Raw genomic sequence first — 22,639 nt, forward strand, 5'->3', positions numbered from 1 at the left:
AGGCTCAGCAGCTGTGGGGCACGGGCTTAGCTGCTCCACAGCATGTGGGATCTTCCTGGGCCATGAATCAAACCCATGTCTCCCTCATTGCCAGAAAAGATTCTTTATCACTGAGCCACCAGGGAAACCCCAATTTGGCTGATTTTAAAAATCAGGTACTCCTCAAAAGAAGTTTGGCACTGGAGATAAAATAAAAAGTGAAATGTTAGTTGTTCAGTCGTGTCCGACTCCTTGTGACCCCATGGACTGTAGCTCGTCAGGATGCTCCGTCCATGGGATTCTCCAGGCAAGAATACTGGAGCGTGTGGCCATGCCCTTGTCCAGGGGATTTTCCCAACCCAGGGATTGAACTCAGGTCTCCTGCATTGCAGGCAGATTCTTCACCATCTGAGCCAGCAGAGAAGCCTTTTAAAAATCAGGTATGGTTAAAATATTTTTGGAACATAGTTATTTTGCCTTCAGTGTCAAACTTCTTGTCTTTTTTAAAAATCACTGAAAGTCACTCAGTCATGTCCAACTCTTTGCAACCCCATGGACTATACTGTCCATGGAATCCCCCAGGCTAGAACTGGAGTGGTTAGCCTTTCCCTTCTCCAGGGGATGTCCCCAACCCGGGGATCAAACCCAGGATTCCCACACTACAGGCAGATTCTTTGCCAGCTGAGCTACAAGGGGAGCTGTTTAAAAAATCAGGTACTCCTCAAAAAGACAAGAAGCCTGACACTGAAGATAAAATCAGTTCAGTGCAGTTGCTCAGTTGTGTCCGACTCTTTGTGACCCCATGGACTGCAGCACTCCAGGCTTCCCTGTCCATCACCAAATTCACGGGAGCTTGCTCAAACTCATGTCCATCGAGTCGGTGATGCCATCCAATCATCTCTTCCTCTGTCATCCCCTTCTCCTCCTACCTTCAATCTTTCCCGGCATCAGGGTCTTTTCAAATGAGTCAGCTCTACGCATCAGATGGCTAAAATATTGGAGTTTCCGCTTCAGCATCAGTTCTTCCAATGAATATTCAGGACTGACTTCCTGCAGGATTGACTGACTGGATCTCCTTGCAGTCCAAGGGACTCTCAAGAGTCTTCTCCAACACCACAGTTCAAAAGCATCAATTCTTCTGTGCTCAGCTTTCTTTATAGTCCAACTCTCACATCCATACATGACTACTGGAAAAACCATAGCTTTGACCTTTATTGGCAAAGTAATGTCTCTGCTTGTTAATATGCTGTCTAGGTTGGTCATAGCTTTTCTTCCAAAGAGGAAGCATCTTTTAATTTCAGGCCTGCAGTCACCATTTGCAGTGATTTTGGAGCCCCCAAAAATAAAGTCTCTCACTGTTTCCATTGTTCCCCATCTATTTGCCATGAAGTGATGGGACCGGATGGCATGATCTTTGTTTTCTGAATGTTGAGCTTTAAGCCAACTTTTTCACTCTCCTCTTTCACTTTCATCAAGAGGTTCTTTTTAGTTCTTTGCTTTCTGCCATAAGGGTGGTGTCATCTGCATATCTGAGATTATTGATATTTCTCCTGGCAATCTTGATTCCAGCTTGTGATTCATCCAGCCCAGTATTTTGCATGATATACTTTGCATATAGAAGTTAAATAAGCAGGGTGATAATATACAGCCTTGACATACTCATTTCCCAGTTTTGAACCAGTCTCTTGTTCCATGTCTGGTTCTAACCATTGCTTCTTGACCTGCATACAGATTTCTCAGGAGGCAGGTCAGGTGGTCTGGTAGTCCCATCTCTTTCAGAATTTTCCAGTTTGTTGTGATCCACAGAGTCAAAGGCTTTGGTGTAGTCGATAAAGCAGAAACAGATGTTTTTCTGGAACTCTTTTGCTTTTTCGATGATCTGACAGATGTTGGCAATTTGACCTCTGGTTCCTCTGTCTTTTCTAAATCCAGCTTGAACATCTGGAAGTTCACTGTTCACATACTGCTGAAGCCTGGCTTGGAGAATTTTGAGCATTACTTTGCTAGTGTGTGAGATGAGTGCAATTGTGCTGTAGTTTAAACATTCTTTGGCATTGCCTTTCTTTGGGATTGGGTTGAAAACTGACCTTTTTCCAGTCCTGTGTCCACTGCTGAGTTTTCCAAATTTGCTGGTATATTGACTGCAGCACATTAATAGCATCATCTTTTAGGAACTGAAATAGCTCAACTGGAATTCATCACCTCCACTAGCTTTGTTTATAGTGATGCTTCGTAAGGCCCACTTGACTTTGCATTCCAGGATGTCTGGCTCTAGGTAAGTAATCACATCATTGTGGTTATCTGGGTCATGAAGATCCTTTTTGTATGGCTCTTCTGTATATAAAATACTGTGTTTTATAGTATTCTGTATATAAAATACTATGAAGATAAAATACTATGCTCCAAAAATATTTTAACCAATGACAGTTCTACTGTAATCAGTTTACAGCCTTAAACTATTTGAAATTGAATGATATATTTAAAAAAGCGCAGATGCTTACTGTCTGAAAACCCAGTTAAAGAAAAATCACTTTGTTACCTCCTTTGTATACCAGAGTCAAGTATCAACTTGAAATAGAGTCTCTAAATAAAACTATACTTTAAATAGTTGTAAAATTATTTTTTACCATGGAATAAAATTTTAAATGCAGTTTTTCAGTTTAAAACTTCTATAAAAGGGCACACATGATGCCAAATCTGCCATTACTTTTCTAAAAATGCATATTTTAAACAATGATTTAAAATGAAAATCACTTAATGACACACTTATTAGAATTACTTCTTTGCTGCTGCTGCTGCTACGTCACTTCAGTCGTGTGCGACTCTGTGCAACCCCATAGATGGCAGCCCACCAGGCTCCCTGGTCCCTGGGATTCTCCAGGCAAGAACACTGGAGTGGGTTGCCATTTCCTTCTCCAATGCATGAAAGTGAAAAGTGAAAGTGAAGTCGCTCAGTCGAGTCTGACTTCTTTGCTACTTTGCATCAAAAAACAGGGACTGATGACGGATCAGTACAGGAAATAAGCCAAAGGTTTCCAGGCAGTAATTACCTTGCTGCTACTTTAGCTAAGCAGAAAGCTACACAGATTTATATTCAAGAGGCTAAAACTTCTGTCACTTATTTAGGTTCTTGGTCAAACTAAGGGAGACTACAGTATTCCTCAGTTTCTGCTCCAAGCCTTCTGACACCTACTCTATACAGCATAAAAACCCCCAAGAATGGTGCTATGTTGTGCTGAGTTGCTCAGTTGTATCCAACTCTTTGCCAACCCATGGACTGTAGCCCGCCAGGCTCCTCTGTCCATGGGGATTCTCCAGGCCACAATATGGAGTGGGTTGCCATGCCCTCCTCCAGAGGATCTTCCCAACCCAGGGATCGAACCAGGGTCTCCTGCATTGCAGGCTGATTTTTTACCAGCTGAGTTACCACGGAAGCCCAAAATATGGAGACATTATTTAAATCCAGGACTTAGTAAACTGCTCTATCCCTGAAGTCATACTGTATGGTTTTAGAAGAAGTAACACATTATTCATGGGTAGGAAACCTCAGTGCCAGGGTCCAGCCCCGGCTGATCCAGGGTATTCGAAGGGGAGACGGCGTCGGTGACCTATTCAAATGGTAATTAGAGATATAAAGAGTAATAGAATGAGGATAGCTCAGTAGGAAAATTCAGTGTAGAAAAGAGGCTGAGTAGCTTGGTTTACGCGGAAAATCAATATAACCCGTGACACCAGGTTAGCTCTGACCAGGGAGGCCACAGGCGCCCTCTCGAATAGCGGAAGGTGCCCCACCTTAAACACCTTCTCGAGTGGGTCTTAGAAGCCCAGGCAAATAAATGGTCACAGAGGATATCCGCGCTCCAGATGGAGACTTCAGCCGGAAGTTAAAGGGAAGAATGACATGGGGAGACCAAGCGTTGGTGAGCAAGGCCCGTAGCTTTATTTTTAACAGAGGCTTTTATACCCTAAGTTACACATAGAGGATAATAGGGGATGCAAAGTCAGCAGTTTTTGATCCTTATCAAAAACCAGGATTTCTTTCCTGCAAATTTATCATATACAAATGGTTTAGGTGATTTACATCAACTTCTGGCCAGAAGGCCTATTAACATTTTATGACTCTTGACAAAGACTTATCAACAAAGACTTATTTTCTCTAAGAGTAATTATTTTAAGGTTTGGCGCCATCTTCCAAAGATAAAATTGCATTCCTATAGGGCGGATGTGTAATGGGTTTACAACAAAGGAAAGAATTTATTACCTTAAGGGTCTAAAGTTACTAACACCAAGGCCACTACTTATTTTTTCTACATACCAACTGTATTAATTAATACATATTCAAGGATACAATTCAGGGGATGTGGAAACTTGGCAACAAGCATTGGCTCATCAATGAAATCCTTTACCAGTTTATTCTGACAGTTTCTAACTCTCTGAGAGGTTCTAAGCTATTTGAATATCTTAAGCTTCCTGTGCCTCTCGAGGCTGGGAGACTGTAAACAATCGTATGCTGTAGGAGTCCGGGTAAACTTGTCAGGCGAGTTAGAGAGCCATCTGAGGGGTTTGGATTTAAACACTCCTAATTGCCCAGGAACTTTATTAATTGGAGCTGTAAGTTAAATCCTTGACAGAGAGAGCGAGATGGTGGTGGGGGACAGCCCCCAGTAAAGTCAGAGGTGAGAGCACAAAGCAATAAAGTAGGCAGACTCTGGTTTTTGCCGGGTAGATGCTCGAGAATATCCGGGGGGACTCCTGAGGCTCGATCCCGCCTTTGCATATGCCGAGCCTCCTTCCTCATGACCTTTGTCACGAGTGGAATGCCTCACCGGCTCCCGGCACCTCAGACTCAATATGTTATTACATGTCATTCTACTCACTGGAAGCGTCTAGTAGCTAGCACCACGGCTACACCTCAGGTGTTAAAATGAAAGATCTGCACATTCGCAAACAAGTCAGAACTTAAAAGTGTACAGTAGTAATACCCTTAAGGTCCACAAGATGGCGCTGTTACTACATGAAAAGATTACCTGAGACCAGAACACCAAGGAAACTGGCTTTTTTAAAACTTTATAGGTTAAACCGTCTGCCCGCAATGCGGGAGACGTGGGTTCAATCCCCAGGTCGGGAAGATCCCCTGGAGAAGGAAATGCCAACTCACTCCAGTATTCTTGCCTGGAGAATCCCATGGACAGAGGAGCCTGGTGGGCTACAGTCCATGGAGTCACAAAGAGTTGGACACGACTGAGCGACTTCACTATTTTGTATTAAAATATAGCTGATTAACAGTATTGTGATAGTTTCAGGTGGACACCAAACAGACTCAGCCATACGTATAAATTTATCCATTTTCCTCCAAACTGCCCTCCAACTCAGGCTGCCACCTAACACTGAGCAGAGTTCCCTATGCTACACAGTAGGACCTTTTTGGTTATCCATTTTAAATATAGCAGTGTGTACATGCCGATCTCAAACTCCCTATCTCCTGCCCTCATTCTTACTTTCTGGAGACCAGAAGTTTGTTCTAAGTCTGGGATACTGGCTAATCTTTTAAAATAAAATATCAACAAATGAATAAAACACCTCAAGTAAAAAAAAGGAGCGAATAAAAATCATTGATTCAAAGTTTGGAAAACACATTGAATGCTTTATTAAATGATAAACACATAGAGATCCTCAAAAACCACATTATCTAATACTACAAACCTACATAAACTATTAAGAATGTAGAAGAAGAGAAAGAGAAAGAAACATTACTGGAAACAGAACATCTTTCAGGAAAAAACTACTGAAAACAGAAGAACTCTGAAAGCCTGAAGGTTTGGTACTTCTTAGAATTTAGCTGAGCCAAAAATAGCAAGGAGTATCCTGCAAGAAGCCTCAGAGACCATTCATTCATTTTTCATCAACAGATATGTATTGAGCACCACTGTTTTGTGCCAGATACAAGCAGTGAACAGATTTCAAGCTTTTTCAACTCCCGAAGAGTTCGGATTTCTGAACCATATCACTTAGCTTACAGGCCTCAGGCTATAGCCTGAAATCCACACATCTAGGTGAGGACCTGTGTAAAATGAATGTTTAGCGATTTTTCAAGTGTAGGTAGCTACCGTAGTGATTACTGTATCTTTTTTTAAAGCAATGAATGCATAATAACTTTCAGTCACTACTTTCCCCATCAATTATTATCAAAAGAGGGTGTTTTCCAATTATTTTGATATTTAAAAAGGGAAGACGTTCTTATTCTTTAGAAGGAACTACTAGTAAATAAGTTTGTTTCTCCTAGACACCAGGTCTGCAGTTCAGGGAGCTGCCACTAGGTACACCATGATCCTCAGGATTTTCAGGGCAACTGATATGAGAAATCCAACCAATCACTCCACCGCTACTGGGGGAAAAAAAGCAACACTTTTCTGTTGAAACATTATGCATTCTATTTGGAACTCTTGCGCACTGTTGATAGGAATGTAAAATGGTACAGCCACTGTGGAAAACAGTATGGTGGCTCCTCAAAAAATTAAAAATAGAATTACCATATGATCCAGCCATTCCACTTCTGGGTATATACCCCGCACCCCCAGAATTGAAAGCAGGTCTTGAAGAGATCCCTACACCCCTGTTCGTGGCAGCATCATTCACAATAGCTAACACCCCGAAGCATCCAAGTGTCCTTCAAGGCAAGAATGGATAAGCAAAATGTGGTATGTACATACAACAGAATACCATTCAGCCTTAAAAGGGAAAGAAATGCTGACACATGCCCCAACAGGGATAAGCCCTGAGGACATTATGCTAAGTGAAATAAGCCAGTCACAAAAAGACAAATTACTCTGTGATTCCACTCAAAGGAGGTATCTAGAGAAGTCGAACCCATAGAGATAGAGAGCCGAATGGTGGTTTCCAGGGTGTTGGGGATGGGGGAGAATGGGAAATTATTGTTTAATGGGTATACAGAATGTAAGTTTTGTGAGATGAAAAGAGTTCTGGAGATGTAGAGTGGTGACGGTTGCAAAACAAGATGAATGTACTTAATACCTCTGAACTGTATACTTCAAAGTAGTTAAGATAGTCGGTTTTATGTTATGTGTATTTTACAAATTAAAAAATTGGAAAAAAATATGCATTCTAATATTTCCAGTGTTTATGGCATTTAAATACTACCTAAAAATTCATGCTTTCTTTCTTTAATCCTAACTGGTTTCAACTATTACTTAGCTCAATGCTGGATTTAGTATCTTGTTATTCCCATTGTTAAGGCTTCTCAGAACTGTTCTCCACTTCTACTGTGTTTGGGTTCTAAATTCCTGCTCTGGCATCAAGCTTTCAGCTCCCCGTTTACAGTTTCAGAGAAAGAAAGCCTGAAGGTTTGGTACTTCTTAGAAATTAGCTAATTTCTAAGAAGCTATATCCTACTAATTCCTAGTAAGATGACCTTGACAAGGCTGTAGGAAGCAGGGGAAAGACAAACCACAGCTTCCAAAGTCTGAAACATAGCCATCACTCTGACTGCCCAGATTTATAATCATTTCATCAGTAAGACGAAAATGTTAATGCTATAGCTGTCCAGATTCTAAGGAGACCAGAAATTCTAACTCATAGCGTTCCATTAATCAAAAAGATTTAAAATAAAATCGCTTTAGAAATAGAAGAAATCAACCTATATCTCAATCAGGTTTCTAACTTCATTGATTAAACAGGAGTATTACAGTGAGCATAGGTCTCATTTCCAAACTGGTAAATTTTCTTGGGAATCAAGTCAATAGTCTGACAGGTCATTTACTAATGAACAGGCTACGACTATTAGGTAAGCTGTAACTACTAACATCATTAAGTACATATATAGGGAACATATTCTTAATTACATCCCATCCATGAATCTTAATAGTAACATTAAATGTGTCTTTATTGGGAGACTTATGAATGCCTCATGACTTATGATCTTTTCCCAACACTGGATCTGAAGTCTAGTGAACATGACTTGCTGTACTGCAAAATTGTGTAAGTGGCTTAAATTAGCATTTCCATTTTGATTCTTCATGTGTTTCTCTAAATAACTTCAGAAATCAAGTAGATACCAGACTTAGGAAGAAATACAAACTCATCCTGATTCCACCATCTTTTTATTTTTCTGTTTTGCAATAAAATTTGGGGGAAAAAAAGTGGTGACAGATTTTTCTTCTAAATTTATCAAGAGGAAGAGGCTAAAAAGAAAAGGGCAGCTTGCCTTATTTTTTTTTTTCTAACCTCTACAGTATTTTCGAAATATAAAATTCCTATCAGAAGAGCCCATGTATTAAGGAAATGCTCTACTCCCATAAAGGTGCTTTTGTAAAGGTACAGCAGATATCATTTCTAACAGTATTTTTATCCTATTAAGTACTCACTAAGGTACACCTGGTTTTAAGTTTTGACTTCAAAGTCAGTTCTGTGATTACAGGATATATCCTAAGTTGTTAGAAGTAAATGAGTTCCTCCTGTGTGCTGTTGATGGGGTTGTAAATTGGTCCTCCCTTATGGAAAACGCATGGCAGTGCCTCAAAACACACACAAGAAAACTATCACATATGATCCAGCAGTCGCACTTCTGGGTATCTGTCCAAAAGAAAGTAAATCAGAATCCTAAAGAGAGATCTTCACTGCGTTGCTCACTGCAGCATTATTCACAATAGCCAAGATATGGAAACAATCTAAGTGTCCATCAGTGGGTGAGTGGATAAAGAAGATGTGGTACACGTGCACGCACACACGCAAATGGAATATTCAGCCTTTAAAAAAAAGGAAACCCTGCCATTTATGATAATACGGATGAATGTGGAAGATACTATGCTCAGTGAACTAAGTCAGAGAAAAACGAATACTACATAACCTCACTTGTATGTGGAATCTAAAAAAGTTGAGCTCATAGAAACAGAAAGTAGAATGATAGTTGCCAGGGCCGGGGGAGCTTGTTGGGCTGCCGTCTATGGGGTCGCACAGAGTCGGACACGACTGAAGCGACTTAGCAGCAGCAGAGGGGTAGGAGAAATGGGGGGAATGTTGATCTCCCCAGTCTGAAATGTACAGACTTTCAGTTATAAGCATGATAAGTTCAGGAGACCTAATGTATATATAGCATGGTTCTATGAATTCTGCTAAGATAGCAGATCTTACCAAACACACCCAAAATAAATGAGGTGGATGGAGAGGTTAATGAACATGATTAAGAGGATCATTTCACAACATTTACACATACCAAACTTCGCACTGAACACCTTAAATACGATGACTATTCGACAATTATATCTTAAAAGAGCTGAAAAATAAATTTTTAAAAATGGGCTCCTGAAATTCTTTCAATGACAAGTAACAAAAGTCGACTGGAGAAGCTGACACAAAAGAAATGTGATTACCAAAGTTCACTTGTGTGCCCTTATTCATTTAAATTATAATTTCACAAAGGAAAACATGATTTACATCAACCACAAAAAATTTTGCTCAACAAATTATGTGTCCAGGGGAGACAGTTAACCCATTAAAATTTAAAAACAAACACGATTCAGTAATGCTCATTTGTTTTCCAATCACATCCATTTTTACTCATAGCAGTTTCAAAAACCTCTTGTATTTGGTAATGTACACTGCCATATACCACACACAAAAAAAGTAGTAAAACTTAATTGACATAACTAATAAGCTCCTATTTTTTCCCTTCAGATGAGCTTTAAGATGACTAAATTTTGGAAATAGATAGCTTAACCATATCTGTTTACTTTCTTATCTTTATAAAATCAAGCAAGAGTCTGCATATCAAGCTGTCAACCTTTCCTATGATTTGCAATGACTAAGAATTTTGACCATAGAACCTATACATAGAAAATGCACACTGACACCAAACTGCAATTTCAGAAAGATTTCAGAACCTCAGAAACCCATCGATGAGTATTCCAGGGTCTCAAGGCCACCAAGAATCCCCGAACTAGAGGAGTTTATAGCCTTCCCAAATGAAAAAAGTTCTTACTCATTTCTTTCGAATTCTAAGTTTAAAAAAAATTAAGCAAACCTTTTGTTTTCCTGCCCCCCCCCCACCTTTTTTTCTTTATAAATATCAAAGAGGTATCAACTGTAGAAAATCTGGAAAATACCAAAAAACACAGAGGAAAACCCACCACCCATTCTCACTTGAGCCCGTGTGGCTCAGTGGTTAGCACGACAGGTTCTAACAGCTGGGTGTGCACCCTGCCACTGCTGCTTATGAATGCTGCTTGGTAACCCTGGACAACCAAGTTAATGAAAGAACCCAGCCTGGAGATTGGAATGTCGGCTAAAGGAGATAATCCACATAAGGGCTTTAGCGAGGTGCTAAATGTAATCTAAAACACCCACTAAGACCAACAGCGCTCAGAGGGGAGGCAACTTGCTCAATATGACCAAGGTAGTTAGTGGCAAAACCAGGACTAAAACCAAGGTTTCTTACTCCCAGTTCAGTGATCTTTCTACATGAGAGCTCTGGAAGGCTTCAGACAGAATCAGTCGCTGTGGTTAACATCATCATCCTATTGTGGGGGTTTTTTGTGTTTTTTGGTTATTGTATATTGAGACTTTATAAGCCAGGCATTATGAATGCACATTACATGCATATTTAATCATCACAACTTTTTTTTTCGTCAAATCCATCCAAAAAATTTTGTCTTTTTACTTTTTTGATTGACACATAATTGACTTAAAATATGTGAGTTTCAGGAGTACCACATGGTGATTTGATATTTATATACATTATAAAATCATCACCATAAGTCTAGTTGCCATCTGCCACCATACAAAGTGATTACAATATTATTGACTATATTTCCCATGCTGTACTACATCCTCATAACTTATTTTATAACTGAAAGATTGTACCTCAATCTCCCATAACTATTTCCCTCATCCCTGTTCAGGCAACCACGAGTTTGTTCTCTATTTATATGAGTCTGTTTCAAGTTTGTTTTATAACTTTACCTTTTTGACAAAATTGATAAATCAGAGATTATGGTCAGGATATCTGTTTTTAAAATTTAGCCATCTTAAAGCTCATCTGAGGGGGAAAAAAATAGGAGTTTATTCTTAGCTGCTGCTGCTGCTAAGTCACGTCAGTTGTGTCCAACTCTGTGCCACCCCATGGACTACAGCCTACCAGGCTCCTCCGTCCATGGGAGTTTCCAGGCAAGAGTACTGGAGTGGGTCGCCAGTGCCTTCTCCATTATTCTTAGTTACAACATGCCAATTAAGTTTTAATTGTTATCACTTTTCATCTATGTTCCCAGTTCTAACTTAGGTTTGGAAAACACAAAACTCCAACCAGTCTATATACATATAATGTTGGAGAAGAGGAACAGTATTTAAGTTATTAATTTAGTGACATTCTTTAAAGTTTCATTTATAAAACTGTCTATAAAAACAAACAGAAAATTCAAAACAAAGCAAACCCTGTAAGGAAGTGAGTACCACTGACCCTTGGAACAACACTTTGGATTTGAACCGTGTAGGTTCACTTATACGTGGATTTTTTCCAATAGTAAATACTACAGAACGACCTGATCTGTCAATTGAATCCCCAGATAGGGAGGAATACAGGGGGCCAACTGTAAATCATAAGCCAGCAGGGGCCTTAACCCCACATTGCTCAAGGGTCAACAATAATCTAAAAAGCATCCACTTGGGTGGCACATCTCCTCTAGAAATTTCAGGTATAGTAACAGTATCTTTAAAAAGTTAAGAATGGTACACAACTGCAGAAAATATCCTGTTCAGTTTCTAGAGCAACCACCCATTTGACTAGAAGCTTGGCTTTTTTAAAGGCAAAAAGTTCCGTATTTACATATTCACCCAACAGTCACCTGAAAACCATTACAGAGGCCTATATGGTTACAACTGGCATTTAACACAGAAGTTTAAGATATGGAATAAAAGATACCAAACTTCTAAAATTAGAACATCAACTCATGATACTTGAGCACTTTAAGGTTTTGATGTAGCTTGATTTTGATAAAGCTTTTTAATCTACCCAGTGTTTCACACGGAGAAGGCAATGGCACCCCACTCCAGTACTCTTGCCTGGAAAATCCCATGGATGGAGGAGCCTGGTGGGCTGCTGTCCGTGGGGTCGCTAAGAGTTGGATACGACTGAGCGACTTCACTTTCCCTTTTCACTTTCATGCACTGGAGAAGGAAATGGCAACCCACTCCAGTGTTCTTGCCTGACCCACTCCAGTGTTCTTGCCTGGAGAATCCCAGGGACGGGGAGCCTGGTGGGCTGCCGTCTACGGGGTCGCACAGAGTCGGACACGACTGAAGCGACTTGGCAGCAGCAGTGTTTCACACCGTTATTCCTGATTACGTTCTGGATATTTAAATTTTCTGTTATCTCAGAAGTTTAAAGTCAGAATACACTTTGGGCTACAGATGTTTTTATATTTGATCCCAAAATAGGCCCAGAGCAAAGGGTATCCCTACAATTAAACATCCAGTGAGTGCCTCCTTCACTTGCACCCAGTGGGTCTGGAAATAACCCAAGGAGGGCATCCGGGTCACAGAGATTTCCAGAACTGGCTGGATCAATTATCTAATGACACATAATAAGAAATCACTTACTGTCCACATTTTTTTTTGGCCTCCCCATATAGCATGCAGAATCTTACTTCCCCAACTAGGGATTAAACCCATGCCCCCCAGAGTCTAAGCAAGAGTCTTAAGCACTGGACCACTCCAGAATTCCCAAATCCTACCTACATTGAAAGGTCCTGATGTGGAGTAGAATACAAGCCTTTGGGCATTTTTTCCTTGTAGAGCTGAGTTGTGTTAAAGGCACATTCCCTCATTATCATCCCTCAAACTGCAGGGCACATTAGGGATAAAGTCTATGTGTACCCACATAGAAATGTATTTACATAAACTTAATCATACTGAATTGTTTTTTCCCCCAAAAAATCACACTCTTCTGTAAACAATGGAATTAATCAGATCTTTTATTTAGGCTAGAATCCAAAATAAGTTATGTGTACCACACCCATGTTTTGTATAGACTAAACTTCCTTAAAAACAAAACAAAAACGACTCTTTCCTGCCTCTAAGGCAGGAGTCTTCAGTTCACTGAGGTCTCGACCACTGGTGAAATCCACTGTCATTGCCAGAACTTGTGCTTTTAAGCCAGCCCAGGATAGTACAACGGGGCTTCCCTGCTGGCTCAGAGGTAAAGAATCCCCAGCATTGCAGGAGACCGCTTGCAATGCAGGAGATCAGGTTCAATCCCTGGGTGGGGAAGATGCCCTGCAGAAGGAAATAGCAAACCACTCCAGTATTCTTGCCTGGGAAATCCCATGGACAGGGGAGCCTGGTGGGTTGCAAGAGTCAGACATGACTTAGCAACTACACCACCACCACCAGGATGGTACAAAGGCAGACTCTTCACTTGAGTAATCCCAGATTATAGATACAACCAGTCCTGTGTAAGACATTAAGGAGTTGCAGGGTCACCAGAGTGAAGATGTTTTACACAACATCAAAAAGTAACCTCAGCTTCCTATTTTGGGGTAACTTGTAGCAGCAACAAGATTAGGCACCATAACTGCTATGATTTTTCTGGTCCTTGGCTAGAATACTGTCCAATAACTTACAGCTATGGGCTACATGTTTCTGTCCCTCCAAAACTCGTATGTTGGAATCTTAACCCTCAAGAGTGAGGGTACAGTAGGTGTGACCTTTTGGAAATGCTTAAGACATAAGGGTGGAATCCTCATGAATCGGATCAGTGCCTTATCAAAGAGGCTCCAGGGAGATGCCCAGGTCCTTCCACCACACAAACAGCTAGAACTCTGACCAGAAAAGGGCCCTTGCCCAGACATGCTGGCACCCTGATCTCAGCCTTCTAGCCTTCAGAACTGCAAGCAACAAATTTCTGCTCTTTATAAGCTACCCAGTCTAGGTATTTTGTTACAGCAACCCAAACAGGCTAAGATACTATGAACACACACACACACACACATACACACATACACCCACCCACCCAGCTAGATGTCAAGACAATGGTTTCCTTCCTTACTACATCTGTATGTCAAGGTATCAATAAACTTAGGGTCATCATTTTATACCTGTTGATTATTCAAAATGGTCTTTAATGTAACTGCAAAGTACTTCGATTACTAATTATACAAGACAATTCAAGCCAACCAAATGATGCCAAGTCAACCAAACGACGCCAATTCAAGAGGAAAGAAGGATTCTGCAGTTCATATCAACTCCCAGGAAATCAGAGGTAACAAATTAAAAGGTTCTGAATAAGTACAGCTTTGAGAATGCCACCGGAGAACACATGCCAATTAGAGGTCTCTCCTGTAACGATACCGCATAATTGGCCTCGGGCTGTTTGCTCCACTGCCTCCAGTCAGAGCCCAGCTCAGGCAGGTTACTCAGAAGCAACACACAGATTAGATTTTCTGCCAGAGTCCAAGTGTCAGGACAGAACTGTAGCAATTTCCTGGTAGAAGTACAATGAATTTATCTATTTCTGATAGTCCAGCATAGAAAAAAAGTAAGACTCAGCACACATAAGGATGAGATTTCATCTTTATTATTCTAGACAAACACTGGAATGTGATATCACAGGTATTATGTATTAACATCTAAAAGATTTGCACTCACTGTGGGTCAAGCTTCCTGGCTGAATGAAAAACAAAAACCTCAAAGGTATAAAAAAGAATCAGACATTTGTCCTTGTGTCAGTTCCTAAATATGTATAAACTTTTCCTACTGGGAGGGAGCATAAAACAAGAAATGGCTTTAAAAAAAAACTATTTAAATTTGCACAAATAATACATGTTCTTTGCAAAAAGATTAGGAAAGATAAAAAGGCAAAAATGAAAATAAAAACTAAAAGAATTACCAGCAATTCTGGTGGTTTTTTTTTTTTAACCCAGGCAGCTTTAATACATTTGTTTCTGTTCCTCTACTCCTTCTCCAAATTATAGCTGCTTCTTCTAACCAAAAAATCTGAATTGAAGACAGTCTCCTTTTTAGTCAATGCACCTTTAACTTGTAGAACAATGAGGCATTTTAAGCACTTGTTAAGACATATAAGAAAATCCACATGTCAAACTGAGCTGAGCAAAGAGACTATGGTCAGAGAATGAAGTCTTACCTTATCTGCATAAATTGGAATATCATGAAATGGAGAGATATATTGTCCTTTTTCATTTTCTGCAAAATCAATTAGAAAATATTACTCTTATTTGTTAATTACATTTCCAGATGCATGAAGTACACGTTTTTCAAGACTTTTTTTAAGAGAACGTTTAGATTTACAACAAAGTTGAGAAAAAGGTATAGAGATATCCCACATACCCTCTCCTCCCCATATCAACACCACTCGCCAGATTTTATTCCCACCCCAGAGAAACTGGTTTTATACTTGACTGCTCCAAGACCAGGTTAGGTTTTCATTCTACTTGTTCCTTAGGGGTCTAGAAGATACTAACCTCTGGTGAGGGTGGGGACTACTTTACAAACCTGTGTACCCCAGAGCCTGTCTGCAGTGTCTGGTGTACAAAAGGCAAGCAAGCTGTTTGACCTTACATCAGTTAACAGAGCTAAGGACATACCTGGGTAAACCGTGTTGCTTTAAGTGGTGTTTCCAGGGAGACAGAGCCATCTGAGATCATAATTTTTCTTAAGGATAATCTAGTTGTAACTCACTTTAACAGGCAATTTCTGTATTCTAGAGAACTAGCTACCATATCCAAAAACTACTTCTAAAACTTCCTCACTATTCTTTAGGAAACTTAAGGCTTAGTCTACATTGCATTCCTTCATGATTAAAAATCAAGGTGGAATAGGAAAAATTGAGCAGTGACCATCCCCATGACCCTTCAGAGTCAACAGTGATTTGTGGTCCAACCCACCATCAGTTTTTAAAAGATTGGCAGATTAACATTATAGAGGTAAAAGCTTCTCTTATTAAAGAAGGATGCTAAGAAGTCTATAATTTTTTTAAATTAAAATTATATAGTACTCACTGCTGCTGCTGCTAAGTCTCTTCAGTCATGTCTGACTCTGCGAGACCCCATAGATGGCAGCCCACGAGGCTACCCCGTCCCTGGGATTCTCCAGGCAAGAACACTGGAGTGGGTTGCCATTTCCTTCTCCAATGCATCACTACCTATGCATAATCTGAGTAAAAATTGTTTTTCTTTTGTAAATATAACTTGAAAACGATTACCGTAATCATCCCCAAACCTTCCAACTAGAGTCACTTCTCTAAGTCCCTCCCTACAGAGAAATTGGGGAGCCAACACTAACTCCAGAAAAACTGCTCAGTGAATTATTTGTCAAAGGTTTCTGCACTGCCTTCGTTGCTGAATCCTGAAATTCATAAAATGGGTGGGGGAGGTCCCACACCTTTTTTCGATTTTAAATGGCAGTCTAAACTTCAACTAGTTGTGTAACTTTACTGCTCACTTTCTTTTTCCTCTAACACCAGGCTACTTTAGGCTAGGAGCTTTGTTCTTTCAGTATTAACCATATATACTCTCTTCCCGTCTCTTTACTGCTCTTCATACCCAGAACTCATAGAACTCACGGCACCTGCCCATTTCCTTTGGAACAAAATAGTGAAGCAGTTAAAACAGAAACTCCTCCGTTATCTCTAATAATCTTGGCAGGGTGGAAGGGGGGGGGGGGGTTGGTAAGAAGATAAAGATAAACAAAAGATAGCTTTCCCCCACCTAGGAGGCTAAAGGAAAGCAGAGCCTACAGCCTTTAAGTGCAGACTTTGGGTGGGTACCCCTTACACGCGATCCCACGGCCCAGGGGCCAAAACTTGGCACTTTCTTACTCATGCTTGCCCGACTGACGTCACCTGTTTGACGGGAGGGGAACAGCTTTCTGTTTCATAAGGCATCTTTCCAGCATCAGGGCTATGGGAAACCAAGCGTCAGGGAGACAGAAGCGCCACTGGGACCTCAGAGGGACCGGTCCAGTACTCTACTGACCGCTCTTGATCCGGGCCTCAGTTTCCCCGTCTGTAGGACGTGGGCCTGGACTTGACCCCTCCAGGTCCCCACAATCTGAGCTACAGTGGAGGAATTAAGGTCTTAGGATGTCTCCACCATCACCTCCTCTCCCCCACCCCGTTCTTCCGAATTGAATAATCCTCTTACGGGCATTAGCTTAGCCCAAGACACCTTATTTAGGGTGGCTCAGTGATTTCCTTTTCCCATCAGACACTGCCTGAGCCGGACACCTGCGAAATTAGCCTAGCGCAGGTTCAGGTCCAATCGGGCGTGTGAAAGGGGAACGCCTATCCACGCCTATCCGACGCGCGAGCGGGACGTGTGAAATGCGAGCCAGGCCCTCCCAGACCCGCCGCCCAGGTCCCCGGGACAGGAGGAGGAGGCCGGCCGGCGCCCGGGACAGCGAGCCGAGCGCGGGCCGCAACTGCTGGAGCCGGAGCCGAAGCGAGGCCCGGGAATGAATGGGCGGGCTGGCAGGGAGGGGCCGTGGGCCTCCGACACTCACTGAGGAAGACTCGGTACTCGAGGGTGAAGGGCGCCGCGCGCTCCTCGCTGCTGAAGCCGCTCATCGTGCCGGGGAACAGCCGCCGCCGCCGCCGCCGCCGCCGCTATTGCTACAGAGCCACACGCCTGCACGCGGCGCCGACTGACAAGAAATGAGCTGCGCGCCTGCGCACTGCAGAGACTGGCACGGCTAGCAGGGCGGGGAGCCGCCTTTAACGCCGCGGGCGCGCTCGAGCCCACCCCGTGCGCAGGCGCACTTCGTAAGGCGAGTCCCGGCGCCCTAGCTCCACCCCCTCGGGCCGCGCCTCCGCTGACCAGCGCTCAGCTCGCAGGCTGGGCCACGTGGCTGGCGGCCGGCTTTGGCCGTGATCCTTCTGACCTGGCGGGCTTTGTGCATCTGACCCAGAAGGGTAACCAGTTCTCAGCTTGGACCACCTAAGAATTGACTGTCGACATCTCGCGCACACTGGGAGCTCACCTTTGACTCACACAGCCTTCTCCGCAGGATAATTCCTTATCTCAAAAGAAGTTTAATAGGAGTCAGCTGCTTTACCTGACGATCTGTGCCAGTTTTCTGATCCGTTTAAGCAAAGTTAAGGCATATTACTGACACCAAGCTGTAATGGCTCCCAGCTAGGTAGGAGCTCCATCACTTTCTAGCGTGTGACATCGAGCAAATTGCTGTTAACCTCTCAGTTTCTCACCTGGGAAATGGAGCTGGTCAGAGTAAAGATTTCAGAGGTTGCAGGGATGATGAACCGAGCTGATGGACGTGAAGATCCGTCCATCAAGGGAGGAACATCCCTAGATGTCCAGTGATTAAGACTGCCCTTCTACTGAAAGGGGCGTGGATTCGATCCTACGTGCCACGTGGTGTGGCCAAAAAAATTGCAAATGAGGAAAAGAAAGGAAGAGCTGGCTTGTAAGCACTCAGGAAGTGTAACTTTTTATTCCCACCCTTATCTGCAGAGGATTAAGTCTGCACCCTCTGCTTGGGCAACACTTCCCACTCCCTTAGGACTTCAAATGGAAGCATTGGAAAAGTCCAGGCCTGAACTCAGAGTCCCTTGAGGACATTTCTCTCAGGCACAAGCTCTTTGAAGCTTATTTTTATACCACTGTTTCATGGTGTTAGGCCAGCCCCCAAAAGCTGAAGTCTGATTGACGTTATGGGCAGATAATTTACATCACTTACATCCCCAGTTCTGTATGTTGGGTTTTTCATGTAAATTTCAAAATCCTCAAACTAAGCTTTCACTTTCCTGCATTGGAGAAGGAAATGGCAACCCACTCCAGTGTTCTTGCCTGGAGAATCCCAGGGACGGGGAAGCCTGGTGGCCTGCCATCTATGGGGTCACACAGAGTCGGACACGACTGACGAGACTTAGCAGCAGCAGCAAGCAATAATTCACTAATTTGATTACAAAGTTATTTCAGAGAATGCCTAGTTTTATTTAAAATTTTTGATGGGTTGGGCCTCTTTAAATAATCTTGATTTTCTAGGCCATAAAAGATAATGTGCCTCAAAGATATTTTGATTTAAACTCTTTTTCCCCAAAAAAACAATGTCTAATATGTAAAATGAGATGTTCCCTGTATTAAATGAAAACCTAGCAAGTTAATTTTCCAGGTACTGGGAGTATCCTTCCCTTGTCTCCATCCAAACTCTCATTAATCTTCAGAAAGCCATGACTCAGCGACCTTTTAAACACTACACCACACAGCTTTACCGTAATTGGAACACAAAGGCAGGAAAAAGAAAGTAGTAGGGCAGTAGTTCAATCAGTAATGCAACACATTACTGAAAGCTAAAGGTATCTCTGCCCAGTGAACACTAAGTAGGCTCGCCTTCAGAAAGTTTCTTAAAAGGGTGTGGAAATTGAACTGCGGTGTCAGTTTTCTACCTGTAAGCAGGTGGAGCTAGTTTTCTTAGAAAAACCCCAGAATCTCATGTGTAACTGACGTGTGAACAGATAGAAATGATGCAATAGTGTGCCACATGCACTTTCCCTTTTGCTTCCTGCTACTAAGAGCAAGAAAATAAAGTCTTGCTGACCTCTGGACTTGCACACTAGCTCTTGTTTCATTGAATGTCCTGGGAGAGCCAATCAGTACTCAACCCCAGTAAAAAGCCAAATCCTGCCTTTGCTCGGGCACAAGTCAGTGCTGTATAACTTGCTCTTGCAGGCAGGTGCGGTGAGCCCACAGGCCCTTTGGACCTTGTTCTCTTTCTCATATCTCTCTGGAGCCGAGTACAGTACCTGGCCTAGAGTAGGTGTTTAATGACTCCTTGCCAGAACAATTGGTAGAGGAGTTGATGAAAAGGAGAGCAAAAATACCTTCTTAAGTATAATAGTTTGACAAAGGATGAACCCAGCTGTTCTCAAATGTTGTCTCTCTTACTCTGTAACTGGATCCAATGGTGCTTTTTAGTCCATATCCTGCACCTCCAACTTCCTGATGCCCTCTCTCTTCCTTGGCTTTATGACTGCATTTTCTTCTGACATCCCTCCTGCTTCTCTGGCCACTCCTTTCTCATTCTCCCCTTTAGCCATCTCTTCATCTGGATCATCACTATTTTTCTAACTTCTCATGTTCTTTCTCTCTAGAGATGCCCTCTCCCTAGGTTATCTCATGTATATGTTTGGTGTTAACTACCACCTATAGGTCCTATAGCAGGAAAACTTTCAAATTTATAACTACGTTTTATTTAACACTCGTGACTGTTGTCGCTGCTAGGGGGTAGGGTTGTAGTGCTTCAAAAGACATGGTTGTGGGCCCCACAGAACTTATAGTCTGAAGGGAAGACAGACTTCAACAAATACGTGCAATAAGTTTGGATAAGTAGAGGGTGTTCCCTGGTGACCTAGTGGTTGGAATTCCAGGCTTTCACTGCCATGGCCCAGGTTCAATCTGTGGTCGGGGAACTTATTAATAGATCCCACAAGCTGTGGGGGCAAGGCCAAAAAAGAAAAAAGGTTTGGATAAGCAGAGTGATAAAGGAAGTACAAGGATTTGCATTATAGGAGCAGGGAAACTTTTCAAAGAAATGATCCTTAATCTATGACCTAAAAGATAAGAGGTGGTTAATAAAGCAAAAAGGAGAAGATAGAAGCCAGGAAGAGTGTATTAAGAGGTGAAACCAGAGAAGAGGTCAAAGTTAAGTGACAGAGGGCCTTGGGAGGCATGATACAAGGATTGGACTTTTTCTGAAGGACCAATGAAAAACCTGTAAGTGTTTTTAGCAGGAAAGTGACATGATCAGAATTGCCTTTAAAAGTAGCTCTGGGGACTTCCCTAGTGGTCCAGTGGTTAAGAATTCCCCTTGCAATGCAGGGGATTCTGGTTCCATCCCTGGTTGGGGAACTAAGATCCTACATGCTGTGGAGCAACTAAGCCCAAGCACCACAACTACAGTCTGTGCGCCTCAGTGAAAGATCTATATGACACAGCAAAGATCCCGCATGCCACAACTAAGACCCAGAGCAGCCAAATAAGTAAATAAAACACACACACAAAAGTTTGTAAGTGGCTCTGTTAGGAGCCTGAAGCCTAGATTCAAGTTTAGCAAGAACAGGCAGAGAGAACCATGAGAAGTCTGTTGCAGTGACCCAGGTAATAGGTGGTGGTACCCTGGACTTGGGTGGCAAAAGAGATGAGTAATTACAGAGCTGTGTTCAACGTAGATTCAGTGGAAGTGATCACTGGCTGGACAGAGTGGAAGATGAGCAAGATGGATTTGAGGACGATTTCTAGGTTTCTGGCTGCAACAGCTGGTTGAATGGTGTGTCATTTACTGAGATAGTTTGGTTAGGATGGAGGGTAAGAAAAATGATGACTTTAGTTTTGAATATTATAGGAAACACTGCTAGTTTCTGCCCAATAACCATATCACCTTCTCTTTTCTAAAAGAATCCTAAGTTTGTTCAGGAATCTATTCCTCTATGCATACCTTTGCTTCAGGGCAGCCAGCCCCTCCACTGTCTTCAAGAAATGCATTTTATTTTTATGTTTTTTTTAATTGAAGCATAGTAGATTTGCAACATAGTATTAGTTTCAGGTGTACAGCAAAGTGATTCAGTCACACATATATACCTATCCATTCCTTTTCAGATTCTTTCCCCTTACGCGTGCCTGTGTGGTCAGTTACTTCAGTCATGTCCGAGTCTTTGTGAACCTATGGACTGTCGCCCGCCAGGCTCCTCTGTCCATGGAATTCTCCAGGCAAGAATACTGGAGCGGGTTGCCATGCCGTCCTCCAGGGGATCTTCCTGACCCAAGGATCAAATCTGAGTCGCCTGCATCGCAGGCAGATTCTTTATGGCTGAGCCACCAGGAAAGCCCTTTATCCTTATAGATTATTGCAAAATATTAAGTATAATTCCCTGGCTATACAGTAAATCTTGTTGCTTATCTGTTTTATATATATAGTAGTGTGTATAAATTAATCCCAAACTCCTAATTTATCCTCCTTTTCCTATGCCCACAAAGAAATGCATTTTAAATAAGCTAAAACAATCAAGGTTGTTAGTATTTGTTTCAGGCATGCGAATGTGATACAATTCTTCCCAATGGGATAAAGGGAAGGCTTCCCAGAGTATTTCCAGGAAAGGTTTTATCTTAAAAGGAGGGAATACTTCTGAATACTTGTTGTTTGAAGCCACAGAAATTTTAAAAGTTGTTGTAACATCATAATCTGGGCTTCCTAGTGGCTCAGTGGTAAAGAATCAACCTGCCAATGCAGGAGACACAGGTCTGATTCCTGGATTGGGACAATCTCCTGGAGGAAGAAATGGCAATCCACTCCAGTATTCTTGCTTGGAAAATTCCATGGACAGATGAGCCTGATGGGCTATAGTCCATGGGGTGGCAAAGAGTTGAACATGACTGAGCAACTGAGCATCCATGCATGCATAGCATCATAATCTAGCCAAAACTGACCAATACAAATAACTAAAACTGCTGTAGCCCTCTTATGAGGCATCAAACATCAAGAGAGTTTGCCTGAGAACCAAGCTGACATGCAGAGATTAGCAAATCAAATGATGGAAAGAACTTGAGTTCTTGAGATGTCTTTGAGATACTGACTTAACTAAGCCTGGAATTAGTTTGCCTCTGAATCTCTTACTGCATTAGAT

The 22,639-nt window shown here is 42.0% G+C and overlaps 1 protein-coding gene across 1 annotated transcript in view; it reads right to left on the reverse strand.

The window, feature by feature from the left end:
* Positions 1–17,676, reverse strand: part of PPA1 (inorganic pyrophosphatase 1) — a 38,318-nt gene extending 20,642 nt beyond the window's left edge. The window contains exons 1-2 of the mRNA XM_019954168.2: positions 17,503–17,676; positions 15,128–15,186 (exon numbers count right to left, since the gene is read on the reverse strand). Coding sequence (XP_019809727.1) covers positions 15,128–15,186; positions 17,503–17,566 — 123 coding nt within the window. The 5' untranslated portion in view covers positions 17,567–17,676. The remainder of the gene's footprint in view (positions 1–15,127; positions 15,187–17,502) is intronic.
* Between the last annotated feature and the right edge of the window lie 4,963 nt (positions 17,677–22,639).

This window comes from Bos indicus, chromosome 28, assembly GCF_029378745.1.
Source record: "Bos indicus isolate NIAB-ARS_2022 breed Sahiwal x Tharparkar chromosome 28, NIAB-ARS_B.indTharparkar_mat_pri_1.0, whole genome shotgun sequence".
NCBI classification, from domain to species: domain Eukaryota; kingdom Metazoa; phylum Chordata; class Mammalia; order Artiodactyla; family Bovidae; genus Bos; species Bos indicus.